The sequence below is a fragment of the Saccostrea echinata genome, unplaced genomic scaffold (genome assembly GCF_033153115.1).
Source record: "Saccostrea echinata isolate AGI-Se365-2 ecotype Australia unplaced genomic scaffold, CSIRO_AGI_Sech_v1 ptg000075l, whole genome shotgun sequence".
In the NCBI taxonomy this organism is placed as follows: Eukaryota; Metazoa; Mollusca; class Bivalvia; order Ostreida; family Ostreidae; genus Saccostrea; species Saccostrea echinata.
In genome coordinates this window covers 1,250,001-1,265,720 of record NW_026889824.1, presented here as the reverse complement: position 1 = coordinate 1,265,720, position 15,720 = coordinate 1,250,001, and the positions used below count along the sequence as shown (strand labels likewise).

The window sequence follows — 15,720 nt, the reverse complement described above, 5'->3', positions numbered from 1 at the left end:
CCCGAATCTGCCTTTGATGTATGGAGAAAAAAACTTTTCACCTTGCATACCCCTTTAAAATGAAAAGTTTAATCCCCTAACTGCTCCAGGCTATACAAGTTATGATTTTTACAGATTTTTCCCTATTTTTCCTGTGTAAAAAATTGTTCTATTGTAGATCCCTCCTACCCCTGGGTTTCATAATATTAACAATCTTGAATCTACTCTAACTGAGGATGCTTACATATTAATAAGACTAGTCATGGCTTTGCTGCTCTTGAGGAGATTTTTCCTATATACTCTTATGTAAAACTTTGATCATCTCAGGGTGTCATGATTTGAACAATCTTGAATATACAGTACATGAGGATGCTTTCAATTTATAAATATGACTAATCATGGATTTGCTGTTCTTGAGGAGAAGTTTTTTCCTACATCTTCCTATGTATAATTTTGATCCCCTGTTTTGGCCCTACCCTACCCCTAGGAGTCATGATTCGAAAAAGCTTGAATCTACACTATCTGAGAATGCTTCTACATTTAATATGACTTATCCCGGCTTTGCTGGTCGTGAGAAGAAGATTTTTAAAGATATTTCCTATATATTCCTGTGTATAACTTTGGTCCCCTGTCGTGGCCCCCTACCCCCCCCCCCGGGGGGGGGGGGGGTGATGATTTGAATAAACTTCACTGCACTACCTGAGGATGCTTCTGTATTAATATCACTAATTCTGGCTTTGCTGGACATAAAAGGCAGAATTTTAAAAATAATTCCTAGGCTATATATTCCTGTGTACAGTGTATAACTTAGATCTCCTGTTGTGTCCCTGCCCTATGCCCGGGGGTCATGATATGAACAAACTTGGATCTTCACTGTAAAATTGAAGCTTTCACATAAATTTCATTTTTTTTTTTTCAGGCATAGTGGTTCTGGAGAAGATTTTTAAAAGGTGCCATTAAATTTTCACAAATTCTTGATTACCTCCCCTTGAAAGAAAAAAAAGAATCAAACTTGAATCCCCTTCATTCAAGGATGCTTTCTGACAAGTTTGGTTGAAATTGGCCCAGTGGTTATGGAGAAGAGGATGAAATTGTGAAAAGTATACAACAGCAACAACGACGACAGACAACAGACAAATTTTGATCAGAAAAGCTCACGAGTCTTTGGCTCAGGTGAACTAACTAGCCTGTGATTTAGATTTGTAATTTACCAAAATGCATGCCTGACACACCATAGTCTGTACAAAATCATCTTACTTTGAGCACCCGTTGACACAGTAAGCTACATTTATATTAAGACTTAAGAACTTCAAATTCTTTTGGGAAAAAACAGGTCTTTTCAACTGGAAAATTCTGCAGTTCCTAATTTTCTGGTACTTCATTCTATATTTCTAATATAAAATATTACGTCAATGGCGTTCTGAGATAATTGATAAATTGCATTTGTGTACACGTACTGGATGCCGAAATTGGGTATAAAATGCGATAATTTCTACTCTTTCTCACTAAGAAACATAACCTCGTATGCCTTGCAGAATACGCGAGTAGTCGATCATGCATTTGTAATTATACTACACATGTATAATCAGTTCTAAATTTCCATCTCAATTAAGCTATTGAAGATGTTAAGATACGATTCGCTGTCTTATCAATGACATTTTGTAAAAAAAAAGAAAAATAGATGCATCTAAAATTGATTGTAAGTGCTGTACGAAGTTTATTATTGTCCTCTGCCAAATTTAGAATTTAAATCAATTTAAATTTGTATGTGACAATTCAAATTTAAAATTTAGTAAAATTCTAAATTTGGTAGAGGACATTATTAGTCCACAGAATAATTGATTTATTTTCTTTTCTCCAGCTAATTATTGATGAAAGAATAAAAGAATAAAACTGATCTTATCGGTGTCATGTATTTTAGATCATTTCCAAAATGATTATTTTACCTTGAACTGAATAAGCAACAGATATAATGAACCTTTGTCGTACAATTAAACATTTTCTACTTTAATATTTCAGTGGTTTTATTTCAATTTAAGATGAATTTTAATTTGCATCAATTCTTGTTTAATGTTTAGAACAGATTTTAATAATGTTTTATATAAATGTTTATGGAGCTCATGATAAACTTCTTCAATCCACTGTTAGTATTGAATATTCAAATTACAAATTAAAATGTCATTCAATAATATCCTATAGAACCGTTTTTCTATGGAGGGTAATCGTGTTCAAAAATCCAGACTTGTAAGTTTGTAAATCCAAACTTGTAAGTTTGTAAATCCAAACTTGTAATCGTATCAGTTTCATAGTCTACATATGTACATGTAAGTAGGTAATTCCGTCATCCTAGTATGCAGTTCCGAACATACAACTGTGTTGACTTTGAGTTTATACTATGAATGTGTGTATTTTTGATGTTGTCAACTTTGTTTTCCGGAATTTATATTTCCGCGCTCTGAATAAAACACAAAGACAATTGACAAGTCTACAAATGTAAAGTCTACACAAGCTTATCTTTTAAAAAGATAGGTGAGCTAGCGCTGTAGCTATCATAAACCACAGAATTAGATATTTGAATTATTGGATTAATTTGCTGAATGGATTAAGGGGACGACCATTTGATTCTGAGGAGGGGGGTCGGGTGGGGGGTCTGGCAAAATCTTTCGAGTCAGATTATTTATTTTCATGCCAGTCAAGGACAGATTATTTATTTTCAAGATGATCAAGGACAGGTTATTTATTTTCTTCTTCACTGAAAAAGTTTGACAAAAAAAAAAAAATAACAAAAAAAGTTCAAAGAGGGGCCGGATGGGGGGGGGGGGGGTTAAGTAGCAATAGTCAATGACAGATTATTTATTTTCTTGCCGGTCGTGGAAATACAGTTATTTATTTTCAACTTTTTTGAGGACATTATTTATTTCCAAAATCTTCCAGCCTCCCCCCCCTTTCAGAATCAAACGGTCGTCCCTAATTATTTTTAGGAAGACACAGTGGTACACTGGAGGTAATGTTGGGGGGATGTGTGTTAATTCAGAATGGTGAATGTATCAGCTATTCAGTGTTTAATACAGAATATTCATCAGACTATTTATAAAAAAGGCTATTGTTGGATTAAATTCGGGATATCCAGAGTGTGTTTTCACATTGGCAATGGCATGAATCATTAACTGTGCTTTAAGCATTCTGTAATTTACTGTAATTTCAATTTTGAAATGAAAAATAAGAGATAAGTATAGAACCAATGAACACCTTGTTTAAAAATATTCCAGTGTGCTACAGTTTTGTAGCAATCGCATCCTTTCGGGCCTTTCCGGCAAGCTCGGAAAACATATCCGAGGTTGTTATTCCGAGCTTGCCGGAAAGATCCAGGAAGAGAGCTCGAGAGCTCGGATCATTACTCGGGCTTTTCCGTCAAAAAAGGAAAAATGAAAAATTAAAGAATTATAATTATACCAGTGCTACTGCATTGTATCAATCGCTTCTCGTGTCTTTCCGACAAACTCTGAAAGATTTCCTGGGTTTTTTTTCTGAGCTTGCCGGAATTATCTAGGAAGGTAGTATCCATGGTTAGCTTTAAGGAAAGCTAGGTTTTACCAGTTGATCTCTACAATTTTGGCATTATATGACCCAAATTTTCTTGTACTTTTAATCATAGGTTAGACAATAGATTAAGAAATTCAGAATTCGGATCATATAAATTTTTAATTATAAAACGAAATTATCATCGTACAGTCTATCTTCAGTAGTTTTCCCAGAATGCCCGACCGTGAAGTCGAGCATGCGTATTCCAGAAATATAGACTAACGTAGTTGCTAGCGCTCGAGAGCGCTAGCAATGATTGTCGAATTTTGATTATGAGAAACTATGGAGGGGCATCAGTGCCACATTTTTTCCTTTTTAATTTTTATTCTAACTTCTTCTTTTTCCAACTGAAATAAATTATTTAGATTTTATTTCTTTTTTATTCTAACTTCCAATTTTATATTAATATTTTCATTTGAATTTCTTATTTAATTTTAATGCTAACTTATTGTTTATATGTTCCAATTTTATTTTATCTTCTTAATCTTATTTTATTTGACGATGTGACATGAATCATTACCCGCTTATTCACGGCTTGCGCGGATCTAGAGGGGCTTCGGTTTTTAAGGTCTCAACCGAAAAATTATTCAATTTGACTTCCAATGCCGAAGGAATAGTTATTACCAACACGTATGTTAAGCGTCTTACATTTTACCGACCGGCAATAGGAACTTAGGACAAGCGAACTCTTACCCTTCCATGGCCTACGAAGTAGCGCCCAACCACTAAGCTACTGTGATCAGTGCCCCAGTTTATTAAGAACTAGTGTAACTGCAATGATATCATATTAAAAAAAAACAACCACTTAGTAGATGCAGATCCGTATCAATGTTTATCGAAAGGGGGAGGGGGGCTCCAAAAAACTGACGATGAAAAAATAAATAAACAAACTGCCAAAACTCCTCCTTCGTGTGAGGCTATGTTTAGGATATCTTTCTTAACTTTTCAGTAACTATTTTTTTTCAACGCAAGAATTTGCCAGAGTTTGATGATACTGCAAAAAAAGAAGTGGGGAGGGTGAAGCCTATAAATGAATTTTCATATTAAAACAGCTGCAAAAGATTATTCTCCACACAAAAAAGTTGGGAGCCCAACCTTTCGCTCCCTCCTACTTCGGCCCTGAGATTTGTTAGTAAAAAAAAAAAATTTCTGTCCTACTGTAAAAAAAATTTTGTGATGACAATATCAATTTAAAGATACCTGATATTAGTGTACCATAAACGGGCAATCAAAAATGGCGGTCATATTTATCATATTTGAAACATCTTGCACCAGGGGCATAAAACTTAGACGGGCCCACTTTTTATCACAGTCTCACGTTTACCAAAGGAATTAATAGTATGTAGAAAAGAGAGACTGGGATCAAAAGTGAGCTCATCTAAGTTTTATGGCCCCGAACCAGGTCTACGTTTCGTAGCTAGACTGTTCGCCAAGATCTCTGTGTACTTGTACATAAAAGGCCGTAGCGCCCCTTTTCGTTTAAATTTTATTCGGATTTCTTAGTTTATTAAGTTAGGTAAAGTGAAACATAATTGAAATTTTAAGATAGAATCAAAATACGAAAGGAATCAAATTTGACATAATAAAATAAATAAAATAAAATAAAACTGGAAAATATAAACAAGAACAGGCGCGGATCCAGGACTTTTTTTCCGGGGGGGGGGGGGATCCATCCAAGTCCAAAAAAAAAATCCAACCCAGAAATTTCTTGACAACCAAAAAAAAAGTAAACTCCTTTCCCAAGCATGAAAAACCTATTTCGCATGCGTGTGTGTGTGTGTGTGAGGGTGTGTGTGTGTGTGTGTTGGGGGTAGTCGTCAAATTAACACAGATCAGCGTTTTCGAGGAGGGTCCAAGGTCACTTTTAGTTCGTTTAGTATAAACATGTAATAAGTCTGCAAATTTCAGGGGAAGGGGATGGGTGGGTCCGGACCCCCTTCTAGACCCGCGCCTTCAAGAAGTAAGAATTAAAATAAGAAATAAAAAATGAAGAATTTAATTTGGAAAACAAAAAGTTAGAATAAAAAAAGAAAATAAGAACATTTAAAAATAATTGTTGCACTGATGCCCTTCCATAGTTTCTCATTTTCAAAATTCGACAAACGTGTAGACTTTACATTTGTAGACTTGTCAATTGTCTTTTTGTTTTATTCAGAGCGCGGAAATATAAATTCCGGAAAACCAAGTTTACAACATCAAAAACACACACATTCATAGTATAAATTCATGTATGTTCGGAACTACATGCTAGGATGTCGGAATTACCTACCGCCATAATTTTCTAGTGTTTTTACACACTGATTGCAATGACCCAAAATGATATATTAGGTGAAGTATTTAATTATTTTCGTTTTACTTTACGGTGGCGGATTTAGAGGAAGGGGAGGATGTCGCTCGTCTCCCTTTCCCGGTGAAGAATAATACGTTGTATGTGTGTTTGGGGGGGGGGGGGGGTTAAAATTGTCAAATCGGATATACGTCTAAATTAAATCCAGGTTACAAGAATACAGTTTTATTACAATTATTATTTTAAAAGTAGAGTTATTTCCTTAGGATTTTGAAATAAAGACATTTTACGTTTAAAATAGGAGAGATTACGATGGAGATAAAATTTGGCAAATAATATATACATATACATTGTGACGAGCATATCATTGTGACGAGCATATCATTGTTACGAGTATATCAAATCAGCCAGATTAATATCACACATGTACTTGTATTCTAATATTTAGATTACACAACAGAACTATTTGTGTATCATTTCTCATGAAAGATTAGGTCACATATACATGAACATTCACCACAAAAATGTCTTTGTTATAATTTCACTTTAGCTTAGCCGACTAATGACACATCAAATTCATTGGTGTGTGTCGATGTAAATATTAAATACATCCACCTCCTATCATCTCTATTTTTAAATGGAAATTTTATTACAATGTTCTATTTACGAATACAAATAAAATGAAATGGGGTTTTTCTTTAAAATGCCTGGTTAAATTTACAAATTGGTTACCCTCATTATATTTGAAAGATTGATTTCAAGAAAAACTTAACTAGCTACGCTATACATTGTATTCATAACACATCACATCTATTGTGGGAAGGGAACGGTTAAAGGAAAAAAAAATGGGAACTGAATTCCAACTTTATTCAGTTTAACAGATTTACCCAGGGTCGATTTTATCGAGGTTACTTGAATAAAAAAAAAACTTTCTTTCAATGCCAAATCTATATTTAAAGAATTAAAATAAATAATTTAAGCCACTTGAAGTTACTTTTTTCCCCAGTATTTTTTTTCTTTGATAATGCCTGTAAAAGTGAAAATAAGAACATACATCGATTTTAAAGGAGGGGGGGGGGGGCAATAAAAGGAAATTCCAAGCATAACAGAAAATGTACATTTTATATGAATATCTTAGGAATTTTATATTTACATTATTTACATGCAAAATTTGCCCAAAAATTACATACCAATCCACACATTCAATATTTGTATCCAGTAGGTGTCCTTAATAAATTTATGCTATTTATTCACTATTCCAAGAATTCTTTTTTTTCAGTACATGTCCGATTTGTGTGTGTGTGTGTGTGTGTGTTGGGGGAGATTTATAATCTCCCACCGACACCTTATCTAAACTATCTTTTCGTTAAAAGGACAGATGAGACGCTCCTCAATGATAGTTAATTTTTCCCAAGACTTTGTGAGTGACATATGGCTACTTTATCATGTTCCATCGAAAAAAATTGAGATGCATTATCAGGCAAATACCCGAGGATGGGATTTCCTGTATGATCCTATTGGATATTACCCAAATTTCTTATATCACAATTTTTGGTGTTGATATCTTTTAAAGACATTTTGAAAATAGTTTAGAAATCACAATTTAAAAAGAATTAAAAATATTTTTGATATGTTACAAGGAGATATAAAATCAGAAATTCATGGAACTTCTCGTCTGTCCTTAAGGAATCACATTGCTTTTAGTCTAAGGATTAAAAAAAATATTTAATGTAAGCAACATCAGCCCAATAGAGAATTAAACAAAGCTGGTAATATATTTAGTAAGACTCTATTATATGTATTAAGGAATTTGCCAATATTCCTGGAGAACTTTAAGAAAAGTACACGTACAATGTAATATACAGGTACATGTACATAGGTCACGCGAGGAGAACGTCCCATAAAAGTCCTCCGAAGTGTGTGATAACACGTGCATTTTTAACTTGGAGAACACATGAATCTGAGTGTTTAGTGTATAAGTCTATGGGTAGTTTTTTTTCCTATTAATTTAGCTCTGTATTCGCAAAATGTATCAATGATTGAAAATTACTACATTGTACACATTTACACTATACATATAAACATACCAAAACAACTGCATGATAATTATATTTATATTTAAAATTTTTTATTTATATTTAAATTGGTTGGTTTGAGTTTTCCCGTAAATGTTGTCATCTTCAGGCAAAACAGGAAACAATGTCCGAGAATAGATCACCGGGAAACAATGTCAGAGAATAGGTCACCGGGAAACAATGTCCGAGAAGAGGTCACCGGGAAACAATGTCCGAGAAGAGGTCACCGGGAAATAATGTCCGAGAAGAGGTCACCGGGAAATAATGTCCGAGAATAGGTCACCAGGAATTTAAAAATGCAGTGAATGGGAAAACGCATGCAAATATTTCATTTCTCTTGGTGATCAGGAGTATTTGAAATCAAAAGGGAAAATGAGAAAAATTAAACAATAATCGTTTATTTATTAGAACAATGCAAAATAAGAATCCCCTATCTCCCTAACACACACACACACAGAGAGAGAGAGAGAGAGAGCAAACAAACAAAGCAACAAATATACACCAAGTCCTTCTATAACCAGTGGTGAGTGCACGACTTCTAGTCGGCATCAAGGTAAAACAAAAAGTTTTGACCAAAAATAAAAGTCTCGAATAGGGAAATATAAAGTCTGTAGTTGAAGTTTGGCTGCACATGAATAAGTTTGAGAATGAATTGTTTCATCTCTTATAAATATTTTCGTTTGTGTAATAAATGTACTAAATATTATAGAAGTTACTAACAGAATTATATCAACAAAAATGTAGAGATACATGTAGGTAATAGTGAGGTCCCTGTGTTTATAATTTTATTATATATCGGTAATAAAGACAAAAACAAAAAGGAAATGCATTGCTGAAAAAAAGGCGCATTATTGAGTTTGTACTTTAGAGTTTGTATGAACTTTAAACAAAACTTTAAGCTGATTACTTAAGTTGAGATTTTGATTTTTAAAGAGTTCAATCGTACTGGTGGAAAATTTCAATCTCTCAGCGAATCTAAATAATTCTCGTAACCTTCATGTGTTGAAGTATTTGGGATACGATTGTGGGTTGCCAACATAAAGTCACGAAAATCCTCAATTAAGAAGATTAATTAATTTGTCCAGTTCAGTATATTGTGTAAATCCCTTGTTTGCTTCCTAAAATTGGGTAGAAAAACAGCGATTGCTGTTATCTGTATAAATCTCAATACACGTTGTATATCCATATAAACGTGTACATGTTCATGTATTTGCACACATGCATCCATTTACAGATAATTATTATATAGTAACTAATTTTAAATCAAGAGGGGTAACCAGAAAAAACACACAAAAAATATACATGAGTAAAAAGAGAGGGTGCCAAAACCATGTAAACCAAACCGCTGTTAGATAGAAAAAGGTAAAATTGATGTGACATCCATGATCGGTGATATTTTAATAATTAATTAAGATGTATTAATTGTTTGTCTTCCCTTCCTTACAAAGAATTCCAAAATGAAATTCTAATGATTTAAGAAAAATAAATATGGAACTCATTTAGAAATAGGCTTTTTAAGAACTCGCAAATGAGATTTTGTCGTACTAGAGAGAAAATTCCGAAAATTAACAAAGTGACGCATTTACAAACTGGAAATACATGTATAAATTTTTAATGATCCGACGATTTAATATTTAAAATTGCTGCAATTCTTTTGTGTTTTGAAGTACATTTTCCAAGTCTAAAAAAGGAACAGGCATTTATGAACGCCGGACATTTTTTCTTTACCAAAATCAAATCCATCATAATAATTGTGACATTTTAATAATTATGTTACCGTGTTACAATTAATGCTCGAAATTTATCAATATAAAATAATCAATCGTCAGAGATAAGTTTAATTTTTTTTAAAGCCCCCCCCCCCCCTCCCCACATGTTGTCATATACCCTGGTAAGGAGAAAAATAAGAATTAATGTGATTCATTTCCTATATAAATTCTTACTTAAACTATTAGATTTCGAACAAAATCTTATCTAATCTAATTATAATAAAAACGACAAATAAAATTTTGACCAATACAACTGCAATTAATTATTTTAGGCTGGATTGAAGACATAGGAGATCTTATCCCAGATTTAACATGAAAGTGAGTACATGTAACTTTCCTCCCTCACAAATATAAAAGAAGAAATTGTTTTATCATACATTAATATTTTATTTAAAAAAAACATAAAAAATAAATTTGTGCAACAACAACAACAGATAACAACAAATACTGGATTTTGTAAGTATAAATAGGCATAAGTACTCGCACCAATTCCAAAAATAGAGAACACAGTCCGATTGCAATACTTTTTGTACAAAGTGAAATAAACCTCAACTGAAAGGTATGTACTGTAAGTCGTTAGGAATCTTCACAAAACATTGACCAAATATTTCAGGATTCCTAAATTTCCTGCCTCTGTAAGACATTTGTTTCCAAGATTCATCATGGATTGAGTATTTAAGATTGTATTCAGGGGAATTCTGCTGAGAATCAAGTCCGCCATTTATGGAGAAATGGGAGCCTCGCAAATAGAGACTAAATCTGTGACGACATGCCGGCTGAGAAGTTAGCATCAAACTTGTATTGTCCTCAGCACAGTACTTGATGCAGTGACCCTGCTCATTAAATATGTATATGGAATGTCCGATAACCATGCATCTTCCGCCAGAACATTCTACGGGTAGATATCCCACGATATCCACGGACTTTGTCTTGCAATCAAACACTTGAATGACGGAGACATTATCCCCACTCTCTCTTTTCCCACCAAACAGATATACAAAGTCACCACAGACAGCGGACGCCGTGGAGTGGACGTTCCACTTCAAGTTTCCAACAACTGTCCATGAGTTTTTCTTCCGGTCGAACTCCTCGATTTGGGAAACATTTTTTCCTTCGTGTCGTCCACCAAAAACATACAATTTATCACGCACAGCTTCCATGGCATGAAAAGAGCGGGAATTTTTCATGTTACTGCAGACTTTCCATTTGTTCATAATCACGTCACATTCCAGCATTTTTTTGGACGATCTTCTGTTTCCGCCGGATAGAAAGATGTATGGAGGTTCTGAAACGGCAGGCTGCATACAGCACACAGCAAAGCCCTTGTCCATCTCTAAGTTTTTCTTTATGCTTGCACTGTATTCTTTTTCTGTCTGCAGATCCAGAACGTTTGCTTCCGGGTATAGCTGGTTTTTGTTATTACCCTTTTGATTAAGAGAGAATGTCACCAAATACGATCTACTATCACAATGTCTTTGTGGTATCGGAAACAAATTGCTATCAACTTTGTGTCTCAGAGTTTCATAGACACCAGTGCGTTTGTCAGTGTCATACTGCCACCATTGGTACAAAGCGTCCCGAACACAGAGTTTGTTTTTGCACTGCGGACTCTTTACGAGTGCTTCCATTTGTGTACTGGTCAGAGACATGAATTCTGGAAACAAAATAACATGATTTATGCTGTCCATAATTTCGTCTGCACATTTGGAAAGCACGTCAGATATATCAAATTCGTCCGCAAGGTTAAATATATCAAACATGGTGTTCTTGTTCAAGTTGTGCAAAAGTTTCTTCATGCATAAATTTCTAAGTTGATGAAGACCGTGGATAGAGCTGCAGATCGTTAGATATTCCCGGATGTGATCGTAGCTGATGAAATTCTCGTTGATGTTACCAGTACGTAGATATTCATTCATGGCTTTCCTACATTGAGGGCTGATGGATTGGTACACGCACACAGCCGTCATGGCTGCTGGCCCCTTGGCGTCCATACTGCTTTTGTTGTCTGGTTTGTAACACAAACTGGTACTAGCGTTATCGTGCATCTCACTAGTCCTTTAAAAAAAATTGAAAAAATCATGTCACAAGCATCAGACTTCAACAAGCACAAAGCAGGAAGTGGGAAAGTAATAAGTGTCCTTTTCCGTTAAATTTGAAGTACTTCAATTACACTGCTCTCAAAAACTTGAATGTTTCACTTAGATAATATCGGTATGTTTATGTTGCAGTGGTACATGTACGAAAAGGAAACTTGTCCTTGTAATATTTATTTAACAACACAGCGTATTGTTTGTTTAGATTGTTTTACAGGGTCCTTTGTTTGAGCACAACAAATATCCTTCTAACATTCAAGTAAGGTAATCATTTCAAAAATGTTTCAAAACTGAGGTCCATTTTCATGATGATGAGAAAAAAAATCCCTATCTGATTGCTTAAACAATATTGCTAGCTTGATTGTTTTCAAATGCACAAGAAATTCATTAGAATGCTTTACTAAAATAACACAAAGACATATGATATTAATATTTTACCTTGTATCCTAATTGTAATATCCGTTCAAAGTCCTTCTTTGTAATGTTGTAAAAACAATGTAAAAATCAGAATATGTTTCTTTTTTGGACACTGGTTTATTCATAAAGCACAATTTAAATATCTCAGATTTTATATCGAGAAATAAAGCTTTTTGATTTATAAATAGAACCACGGAAAATTTCTGTGACGAAGTAATTTAATCTATATTTAGCCGAATTACAAGCCCAGGTAGCCCAGGTAAGAACAAAATAGAGACTGGCGATGTTGCACAACATTCAGTAATTTAAACATACACGTCAAATAGATAGGTATATATATATACACAAAATGTAGAAAAATTATTACATGTAAATTCACCATTTTTTTTTTTTAATATTAAACATGCAAAACATGCATCGAAAAGCGCTGTATAGTGGCTATAAACAGATTATGTCCCTTCATCAGGCTTCTCTGTAACTATTGATTCAAGTGCCGTAGAAGAAATATTTACATTAGAGATGAAACTCATATACACTACTGAATTTAATTATTAACATACATTTAAACGTGTATTTATACATGTTCATACTGCATGCAGCATACATATATATCTATAGATTACAAAAAAATTACATTTTTTTTACTATTCGGGGAATGAAGAAGAGATTCCATAAATTGCTTCATGGATTTTTTTCCTCTTGATTCTGCATGCAGCAGCGGACCCATTAAAAGTGCACAGTGTCAGCTCTCTGTAGCAATTAATCTCCTAAATGCAGATTAAAATATACTTTTGTGTGTGAATATAATTCTGTTTGCAGGTATATATATGTACTGTTAAATAGTATCCACGACTTTCAACACGGACTAGCAGGTACGAACAAGGTTCACACAGATGACTGACGTCAAGGTTTACCAAGTTGTAGATTTAAATTTTGACCCCATTAGAACAGTAGTCCTATAGATTTATAAATGAAATCCTCATTTTGAAATATACTTGTACATGTGAAGGGAAAAAAGGTCAATTTTAAGTTGAGTAACATGATTATACAAGTTTATTACTAAGTATATTGCAGTTTCTGAAAAGGTACCTTTGTCTTGCAATGTGCTAAACAAATCTTAACAAAAGCTCAGTTTCCATATTTTATTTTCAAAATGTTTTCTAAATAATTTTTTTTTTATATAAGCAATTCAACTGGTAACTTTGGAAGTAATGCGTATATTAAATGGATCCCCCCCTGGAAATGTTTTCTGAATGAATTTTTGATAACCAGTAAACACGTAACCCAGTCTGTAACTAATACGTATAAATAGATCCCCGGATTACACACCTCTGTCCACGTATTGGGATTTTCACGGTAGCCATGAGTTAAAGATAAACACATACGTGGTATTTTGAATTCAGCGTCATTAGGTGAGAATGACTGACTTGTTATCTTAAACGATCTTGTAAAATCGAGAAAGAAAGTAAATATTAGAATAAGGGGAAGACGCACAAAATTTTTATTTATAGAAATAGTCGGTTGGGGAAAGATTTTTTTTCCTTTCTAAAATGTGTTATTTAAACAAGTTAAAGATAAAATAGTTTCGAAACTTAAAACCGGGTAATTTTGCTCTTAGAAAGATCTTAAAAGAAATTATGTGTACCATTTGAAGAATGAGTGAATATTTTTTTCCAGGTGAAATCTAAGCAATTTTAAACGTATTTAATATATATATATATATATATATATATATATATATATATATATATATATATATATATATATATATATATATATATATATATAAATTCTCAAGGATCAAGTATTTTCCATCTTTTCTTTGTCTAATATCTATCTGGTGTCTGTCATCTGGAGTCAACTTTTAAACATTTTATATTCTTTTGGCATCATTGAATAAAAGTCTAAATATAAATTCAGAGTTGTTTTGAAAATAACAAGTTGGAGTCAATTTAATTCATTGGGATCAGTATTCGTGGGTTGCCATAATTTTATTTGATTTCATGGATAGCCAGTTAGCCACTAAATATAGAAAATTCAATGTACCCTTACGTTTATAAAAATTATTGTTCAAGGGGATGTTAATTCACGGGTAAGAGTGGTCCATAATTGTTGTAATTAGTTGATTTTGAATGATAAATTAACTGTACCATTTTGCGTCTTTGTATTTTTTAAAATCATACACATGAATGGTTTTGTGAAAATTTGTCAATGAAATCTTATTATTATTAATATTTCTTAAGTGCGTGCTTCTCTCATATTCTCAATATTTCTTATGTGAGTGCTTCTCTTAAATTCTCAATATTTCTTAATTTAAATACACATACATACATAAATACTAGTACACATAAATACAAATTGAAAATCATGTGCATGCATAAAATAAAAGACTTAAAATGACAGATAAAGTCTTCATAAGTGTAAACATTAACAATGGAATTTAATCAACGTTATCTTTTTATCTCGAATCTAGGATAAAAAAGTTGAATCTTATCAGTGAAAATGTTGTGTTTCTAAATATGGAGGTTTAAATAATCAGATATAGATTTTTATCTCGGACTAAATATAAGGATGCTTTAAGAGGACAGTCCTCCTTTTAATTCTGAGGAAAATCTACGAACTAGTTTCAGTAAAGGTCACGGATTATTTTGTTGAATTTATTTATGGCACACTATCCGAAATAACCCCCCTATACATGTAGGTTACTAGCCTTGATCTAAAAACACGTAGCAGTGCCAGTATAGACCCTCCTCCTTCCATCATCTCAAAAGCATCCATATCCTAAAAACCACGCTTAATTCGCGTCAGTCTGCTCCTGGTGCTGGAAAAATCTCCTGAGAGGATAAGGAGGTTACTTGTATAATACAGGCCATAGTACAGAGCTCAATATCTAAACAATAAAATGCTTTCTTTGGGTTTAATATGGGTAATGTTGCAGTTGTTGCAGAGAAAATGCATAATCCGCGTAAGTTGGTTATGTAATTTTTTTCTGCAATAGCTGCAACGTTAATTTCCATTCTAACAACCAAAGAAAGACATTTCATTGTTCATATTTATATCTGTATAAATAATCATCTAAAGAAGGATTGAGTACATTAAATATTGTATTATTGATATGCACGTCATTGTAACGTTTCATTGATGGAACAGCCACTGTTTACTGACTGATAAACGACAATGGTTTTCTTAAGAAATAAAGGAGGTAATATTCAGTGGATGTAAATATTAATGTTCGTACGATTGTCCGTGACTAGATCATTTTTGTGATATGACATGTCAATCTCCAGACACACTTGTCCGATCGGACAAGTTAGTTTATATTGTAATGGAATATTGTAAATAAATATGATTGAAAAAATCCCCACAAAATTCTTTTATACTGGGAATTTTTTTTTAAATTACAGAAGATACGAGCCTGGTTACTGACAGTGCTAGCGTACATTGTATTTAAGATCAGTAATTGCAACTTATGGTTTTATTTTATAAGTAAACAAATATTTATCGGTAAAAAATTAAAA

At 33.2% G+C, this 15,720-nt stretch overlaps 1 protein-coding gene across 1 annotated transcript; it reads right to left on the bottom strand.

Annotated features, from left to right (window-relative positions):
* Nucleotides 1-10,093: 10,093 nt before the first annotated feature.
* On the bottom strand, nucleotides 10,094-11,788 carry LOC133176379 (kelch-like protein 26). Its single transcript, XM_061311502.1, has one exon. The coding sequence runs from the start codon at nucleotides 11,735-11,737 to the stop codon at nucleotides 10,241-10,243; it is 1,497 nt and encodes a 498-aa protein (XP_061167486.1). The 5' UTR covers nucleotides 11,738-11,788; the 3' UTR covers nucleotides 10,094-10,240.
* Between the last annotated feature and the right edge of the window lie 3,932 nt (nucleotides 11,789-15,720).

Coding starts and splice junctions, on each gene's coding strand:
- LOC133176379 (XM_061311502.1), bottom strand. CDS start 11,737: ATGCACGATAACGCTAGTACCAGTTTGTGTTACAAACCAGACAACAAA.